At 43.6% G+C, this 8,589-nt stretch overlaps 1 protein-coding gene across 1 annotated transcript; it reads right to left on the bottom strand.

Annotated features, from left to right (window-relative positions):
• Positions 1-1,467: 1,467 nt before the first annotated feature.
• LOC103634686 (flowering-promoting factor 1-like protein 1) lies at positions 1,468-2,634 on the bottom strand. The gene has a single exon (XM_008657279.3). The coding sequence runs from the start codon at positions 2,492-2,494 to the stop codon at positions 2,171-2,173; it is 324 nt and encodes a 107-aa protein (XP_008655501.1). The 5' UTR covers positions 2,495-2,634; the 3' UTR covers positions 1,468-2,170.
• Between the last annotated feature and the right edge of the window lie 5,955 nt (positions 2,635-8,589).

Here is an 8,589-nt window from a genome sequence, read left to right as displayed (position 1 = left end):
TTAAAATCTCTCTAGTTATCTACGTGTGCTATTTAAATTCATTTACATACATGGTGGTTTGTACTAACAATAATCATATTTTGAAGCTTTCACTAGCAAAAAATATCAGGTACATCTTATGTACCTTCTTATGTACCTGATAGCTACTTGTTAAAAAATATCATGTATATATACTATTAGTATGGTAATCGAATCACAATCGGGTCTAATGAGAACCACATGTGATACGAATCGCCCACCACAAGCATTTCTTCATTCATACCGTTTGTGATAGCAATCGAGCACCACAAGTGTTTTTTTTTCTTCCGGACCGCTTGTGATACGAATACATCACAGACGGTCCAAATAGCCTGGGACATCGCAAGAGGGTTTCGATCCAAACCGCCTGGGATGGAAAAAGCCTACCGCTTGTATAGAGCCAAATTGTAGTAGCGTAAAATGCATGCACAAATAATAAAAATCGATCTTGAGCAACTGCGTACACATAATTCTTGGACAGGGGCTGACAGACAGGGGGCAAAGTGGGCCATGGTCCCCCTCAATTTGTAGAATCCTTTATAGCTAATGTTAAGTATAGAAAAAGTAGAGTATTGAATATGCCAAAATAGCTTTGTCTGGGTCTTCTTGTCGGAGGCTCCGTCCTCCTGACTTTCGTCCTCTGGCTCGGTCTAGTCCTCGCATCTATTTGTCCGACTCTATTTTTCCTGACGTCGCTTGAGCCAGTCCGCCGTGACACCCCGTTCCTGACACCGTCCGACGCTACGAAGTCGGGGTGTTTGTTTAGGATTATAATATGCCTACATTATATAATCAAACTTATTTAAACTAACACTTAGTTTAAACTAAGTTGAATTATATAATCTCGACAAATTATAATCTCAAACATACAGGCCCGTCATCTGACACGCCAACTTCCTAGAGTCCTGTCCCACTCGTCATCGTCGCGAAGCCAGACCACCCGATAGGCCCGATCTCGCTCTTCATAAGAACACGACTTGTCCTTGGCGGTCAGCAAGCTTGAAGAACCAACGGGCCTTCGCTCTCAGCCAGAGACACCGCCCGATCCTGCCCCTCGCCTTTCGAAGAGATCGACATTCCACAAGTTATACACGGCTTCGATTCGGTGGATGTTGTTTTCATTCGATTGGCATATTGAGTATGTGATTGAATATCTAGATTAGATTAGAATAATCACTTTTAATTGTGAAACGAAGATTAGATAAGTAATTGATGATTATTGCTCCTCTTTATTTAGATAAATGAGGAGGTTTTTTCAACCTCTTTAAAGGGGTTCCACGATAGGTGCGAACAATACCAATGTGAACGATTCGTCTATTGCACAGAACTAGACGGTTTTAACGTCTCAAAACTAGAAGGATACAATTGTCTCAGTCAGCAAAAAATTAGTTGTATGTTTGTTTCTTTTGTCTATAGTTTCTTTCTTTGAATCTATATCATGTATTGATATAAAATTTAAATTACATGTCACACTAGTTTTTTACAGCCTTGCTTGATTTTTAATAGCCCTATGAGTTTTTTTCCTGCGTCCGACATTCCCAGACATCTACACGCACACGTTGCTGGCATACACACATATATATAGACGCACGCTACTGGTCCAGGACTCCAGGTCCAGGTCAGCTCCACACACACTCACACACTTAGAGATGTCCAAACGGGCCGCCCGGCCCGGTCCGGCCCGGGCCCGGTGAAGCCCGGCCCGTTTTGGACCCGGCCCGCCAGGCACGATTAAAAAACCGGGCCGGGCCGGGTAAGCACGCGGGCTCAATTTCTTGTCCGAGCCCGGCCCGCAACGGGCCTAAACAGGCCGGGCCGGCCCGTTTAGCACGAAAAAAGCGGGCCGAAAAGCGGGCTATACGGGCCGAAAAGCACGTTTTAGTGTAAAAAAAGCGGGCTTAACGGGCTTAGACCTAAACGGGCCGTGCCGGGCTAGCCCACCGTGCCTAATTTCCTGTCCGAGCCCAGCCCGCTTATTCGTGCCGGGCCGGCCCGGACCCGCATATAACCGGGCCGTGCCGGGCTCGGACCAGGCCCAAAAAGCGGGCTTCGTGCCGGGCTCGCGGGCCTCGTGCTAATTGGACATCTATACACACACTGCGTCGAAATCAAATTCAGCGAGACATGCATGTATAGTAGCTAGCTAGCTAGATCAGACGTTGACGACCCTGAAGGAGTCGCGGTTCTTGACGACGATGTCGTACATGTGGACGGAGGAGAAGCTGGCGAAGTCGGCGGGGAGGGAGATGAGGTCGAGGGAGCCGCGCTTGTGGAACTGGTACAGCGCCGGGTCCTCGTAGTAGCGCTCCCAGCCCAGCGCCCGCAGCTCCGGCTCCAGCTCCGCGTACGACCGCACCACCTGCCCGCTCGGCGTGTGCACCAGCGCCTTCCGCCGTCGCACCGCCGCCTCGCCGCCCGCCGCCCCGTTCTCCACCAGACGCACCACGCCGTTCTTGAACACCCAGACGCCCGACATGGTGATCGAATCGGTAGATCGGTCGGTGATATATATAGCTAGCTGGCTAGCTAACTTGAGAGAGCTAGAGATGGTTAGCGTTGCTGCTGCTGGAGATGCATGGATGGATGATGGAGCAATGGAGGCCGTGTATATATAGACCATGAAGCTAGCCAAAAAGTGCCAAAGGTATATATATTGATGATGATGGGTAGATATGGTATGCATGTAGGGGACATACAATACAACAGATGCATTTATGTTACGTTATGTGGGGCTACCGTACCTAAGAACATCTTGGTTTGAAGTGTGGGGTCGCACTCGCACCTAGCTAGGTTAGGCCACGCCAAACCAAAGATATACTGTTACAACGAAATTATTATTATTATTATTATTATTATTATTATTATTATTATTATTATTATTATTATTATTATTATTATTATTATTATTATTATTATTATTTGCATCCTTAAGGGCTTGTTCGGTTCTACCCCAATCCATATGGATTGAGGGGGATTGAGGACGTTTCAATCCTGGTAAGTCAAAATCTCCTCTAATCTGTATCAATCCCCTCCAATCCATATGGATTGAAAATAACCGAACAAGCCCTAAATTTGATATAGGTGATGCATGGCGGTGTGGAGTGGACATATGTTCGCTTAGTTAAATTACATTGCAATCGGGACGATCTATCTATTCTCGCTTTGAAATGCCCGTGCACGCATAATTTATAAAATAAAGTTAACTTTGTGGATGTGCTTAGTTGGCGTGTTCGCGAATCAGTCACGGTACAAGCTCATGTATGGTGTATTGTGTCTGACATAGAGTTTGTGTGGTCGTTAAGACCGAGTGGTAGGTCAACGCTAGCTCGGTTTCGGGGTGGTGTGGCGGCATTTTAGATCTCCGATCCGGTGGTACTGTTTCTTTGATTTTTAGATAGAAATCTTTAGGTCTAACCTTAATTGGTTGTACCTAGCAACGGTCTTTTTAGAGCTATTGTTTAAAATTCGAGCATCCGTTCTGTGGTGAAAACCTAGGTGGTTGGATCATTACAGCGGCGGTGTGTGTGACGGTATTAATATTATCTTCTCTTCTAAGGCATTGTTTGTTGGAGAGCTTCCACCAGATCCAAGTGTTGTTTTGTCCGTGGTTGGTTTTGAAGACTAAATTGTGTGTCATCATTTACTGTCACATAATAGTTATTGTTATGTCTTTTTTTCTGTGTTTTTGTGGCTATGTACATCTTAGTTGTGGTGTAGAGGCCGGAAGATTTTTTAGTGTAACTGTATGACTCGATATTCACTAGTTTCTTTTCCAAAAAAAAGTTAACTGATCCGCGTGGAAGTTAGATAAGTATTCGATCTCGCTTGGAGAGAAAATTATATACACGGTGTGCGCGGAATCCTACCAACCTTTTCCCCGAAAAGAAAACAAAAAGGACCGGCCGTAAGGGGCCAAATCCTCGCTCACCAAGGGAGTACGATTCACTCTCGCTATATACATACTAGTTTAATTAGGGTCTATTTATTTCTCTTCTAAATTATATATATGTTAGATTATGGTCGAAGATTAGAGGATAAAATATCACTTTGGTACCAAAAATAAGTCAGCATAGATATCTTATTTTAATTATTAATAATCTTAAAGTGATATTTTACCCTCATATATTTTTATTATAATCTAGCTTATATAATCTAGAAGAAAAATAAATAAGGCCTTAGCCATCTTATAAGAGAATTTGGCCGGTACCTTAGAGCAAAATTTTTTTGAAGAAAAAATAGCGAAAGGGAATTCGATCTCCATATCGAGATCAACCGCCTTTTTATCGATCGGGAACAAAATTCGATGCCCCGCTCACTGTCAAGTATATATTTTGGCGTACGGCAGGAATAATGTAATTGATGCATGCATGCATGCTTTTCGCTGTAGGCTTGGAGTTGGAGCATCTGCGGCAAAGAGAGATTTTTGGCTTATCATAATTCCCTAGCTACTACTAGTGCCCAACGTGATAGCGCACACATTATTTGTTGGATGGATCCGTTGGCTATCTAATTCCCTGTATAAACTTGGCATGCTAGCTGCCGGCCGGATCATTGATAAATACGTATTGAAGAGTCAGATTAATTAAAGTTCTCGCGTTATCTTCCTCCTGAATCTCTATATATGCGTTACATACCAATTAACTAATAGTCGTGCTTGCCAGCTAAGTACGCGTCCTTTTTTCTTTCTTTTTTGCTAAACCATGCATCCTGCTGGAGAACACATACAAATATGAATCTATATATATATATATATATATATATATATGGCAGGTATAACGGGAGCCCTGGTCTTCCAATAGTTAAAGGAAGCCCAGGCCGACCACCCCTGCAAACTGGTTCAACCAGCGCGTCCAAACAGGCTGTCGGGTGCGCCACCTGCCCCACGTCTGTTAGCGCAAAAAAGGAATGCATGCATGAGTCAAACACGATCCAATGCATTCGCATAAATTTAGGAAAGATATGTGCGGCAGTTTCTGTTTTTAAAATCCTTTATTTCCCCCATAAATTTAGGATCGCTGCAACAGTCATGCAGCTAGACGCGTAAGGACCATTTTATGATATATACTGAGACTAAAAATGCTACACTGTGTTAATAATTATGCAATTCGATATACTACGTAAAAATCTGTTACCAGTTGCATGCACACGAATTTATGATAAAAAAATGTGCAATGAAAGGAAATGAATTACACGCATAGAAACAAAAAATCGTATTTAATGTTTTATTTCCTTCATAAATATAAGGTCCCTCCAACAGCCATGCAGCTAAAACACATTAAATCTAGTTTATGACATATACTGATACAAATTATACTACATGGTGTAGGTATTTATGCAATTCGTTACACTGCGTAAAAAATCTGGCATGTTGTTCACTGGTGGATGCACCTCCGGGTTGGAGCGTAATAACCTTAAGTTTTGAGCATAAAATCCCTCAATTATAAGCGTATATACCGAGCCAATGTGAGAGGTTGATAGCTCTAGTAGGTTGTTATTACGATCCTATTTTTATGGCAGATCCGAAAAATATGGCAGTCGCATGCATGCGGTTATACAGATCCTAAAATTATGGCAAAATGCATGCATGAGTCAAACACGTTCCCTTGCATGCGCGTAAATTTAGGAAAGATATGTGTGGCGGTTTCTATTTTAAATGCTTTATTTCCTCCATAAATTTAGGATCGCTGCAACAGACATGCAACTAAAACTCGTAATGACCATTTTATGCTATATACTGATACTAAATATGCTACACTGTGTAGATAATTATGCAATTCGGTATACTGCGTAAAATTCTGCTACAGGCTGCATGCACACGAATTTATGATGGAAAGAATATGGAATGAAAGGAAATGAATTGCATGCATAGAAACAAAAAATCACATTTAATGTTTTATTTGCTTCATAAATATAGGATCCCTCCAACAGCTATGCAACTAAACGCATTAGAACTAGTTTATGATGTATACTGAAACAAATTATACTACACGATGTAGGTATTTATGCAATTCCTTACACTGCGTAAAAAATTTGGCATGTTGTTCACTGGTGGACGCATCTCCGGGTGGAGCGTAAAAACCTTAAGTTTTGAGCATAAAATCCCCCAATTATAAGCGTAAATACCGAGTCAATTAGAGGTTGATAGCTTTAGTAGGTTGTTATTACGATCCTATTTTTATGACAGATCCGAAAAACATGGCAGCCGCATGCATGCGGTTTCTATTTTTATACAGATCCAAAAATTATGGCAAAATCGTGGGAGTTTCCATTGCATGCGCGCAAATTAAGAACAACATAAATCAAGGAATTGTCTTTCCAATGTGCATGCAGTAAACTGATATACGAACCCTGTGTTAAAGCATAAAATCATACAGTTTTTAGCGTAAATAATACATGTGGTAGGCATAAAACACAATAAACGAAAAGAAAAATGCGCCGGATCGGAGGATGTCACGCGCGATCATCGCTGCGCGCATCTCGCCCCTTCTGTGACGTCGCTCGCTCGAACATCGCGCCTCATGCGTCGCCGTCGCTACTCGCACGTCGACGGGCGTCGCTTGCTCGTCGGCCTTGGAAGTGCCGCCTCCTCGGGGCTTCGGGGACGCCACCGCTTGCCCGCACAAGGGCCTCGCTGCGGATCGAGAAACCTCCACCACCGCGCGTCGAGGTAATGGAGTTGCGGCCACCGGCCTAGGATCCGTCGTCGCCGCACAAGGGCGCTGCCGCCGCTCGCCCTCTGGATCGGGGGCCGCCACCGCCGGCCTGGGAACCGCCGCCACCACATGTCGAGGTCGGGGAGCCACGGCCACCGCAGCCACTGGCCGGGGTCCGTCGCGCGCGCGCTATCGGGCAACCGCCGTCGCTAATGAATCGAGATGGGGCATGAAAAATTGAACCCTAGCACTCCGGGTCCTATTTTATAGACGTCCGGATGTGGTCCGGCTCGACCGGATTGCACTGTGTGGCCCGGGCTTCCTTTAGTTATTGGAAGCACAGGACTTCTAATATAATATATATATATATATATATATATATATATATATATATATATATATATATATAAACATACATTAAATATTGTACGAATAAATTTATTATTAATTACCTAAAACGAATTTTAATTTGTGACAGAGAGAGTACGTAAAAAGCAATAAATGAACCATGCATCAAGGGATCGATACATATATATTTGATGATGATTAGGTAAGCGGGTACGCACATTAAGAACGACATCAACTTGTGAATGGCACTTTCCGTGGCTGAGCTGGCCGGCATGCATGTATGCAGTTACTTACAGCCAAGAAACTCTCTAGATGGGAATCATATTCGACTGATCGTACGCGTATATCGCATGCGCTATACGCGTACGCGTGTAACCGGTACACCAAATCTTTAAGATAGTAACCAGCTACGAAGGGAGGCGTGCGAGCTCGTACGTGCATGTGCATGCCGCCTAACAATCTTTGACGCGAGTCGAACACGCTGTTAATTTGGGGCCTGTCGACGACTACAATATAGTATATTCCTGAACGGCTTTAATTATTACAGTAAATTTGAGGCCTGAAGGGAATATTTGGGGTCTTTTCAGACAAATATGGCTTTAATTATTATGCGTGACAGTAGTATATATCCTCGTTAGACTACACTGATGATCTATCTGACTAGATGCATGACCGGTGGTGACTAGGATGCATGCATGCAGGTTTCCGCAAGTTACAGTTACAGCACACTGCTCTCTCTCAGCCTCTCAGGTCAAGCTCAATATATAAGATGCTAAGTTTTGTTCAAACCGCGATCGAGCAGGGATTATATTGTCCGTGTTTCACACTGCGTTTTGACGATTATGCATGATTCGGTCTCGTCGTGTCAGCCTGCTTGCTAGGGCTTTCCAGATCGACTAGACATGCATGCATGCATGCTTTGGATCAGCACGAAGTTAGCTGAAAGAAGGGATCTTGGATTATTTACGTCTCCGAGGATCGGAGTCCCTAGCTAGTAGTAGTCCCTACCTACTACAACATCAACGATTTTGTAAAGTCGGCTGTCTAGATCGGAGCCGTCTGTGTATAAATTATAGAGATATAGCTCGTATAGCCCACCTCGCTCCACAAATCGTTTTACAGATTATGTTAGAAGGCTCTTGGTTCCCCTTACTAAACTTTAGTTAGGGTCACATCAAGTATTTGAATATCAATTAGCTCATGCATGGCATGACCACTGGATTGGGCTAGACAGGCCCAGTGAACAATGCTCGTGTTGAGCTCAAATAGTGTGCTTTGTATGGGCTATCGGGTCTCGTGCTTTCTAGCCAACTATAGGTACTTGGTTTCCCTTCTAGCCTTCCCCTTGTTGCCTACTTTTTCTTATCGATATTTAATCTTCACAGTTCACCACTCACTCATTTAACATTTAATTTTTAGGTATCATGAGTATAATTTAATATTAAGTCATTACCTGCTATCGATCATTCATCAAGAGTTTAAGGCCCATTCGACTTGATGCAAAGGGTGCTGCGCCGAGCTCAAGACTCCCAAACTAGGTCACCGCGCCGAGCTGCAAAGGGTGCCAGGG

The sequence above is a fragment of the Zea mays genome, chromosome 8, assembly GCF_902167145.1.
Source record: "Zea mays cultivar B73 chromosome 8, Zm-B73-REFERENCE-NAM-5.0, whole genome shotgun sequence".
NCBI lineage: Eukaryota > Viridiplantae > Streptophyta > Magnoliopsida > Poales > Poaceae > Zea > Zea mays.
This window is presented reverse-complemented; position numbering and strand designations above follow the sequence as displayed.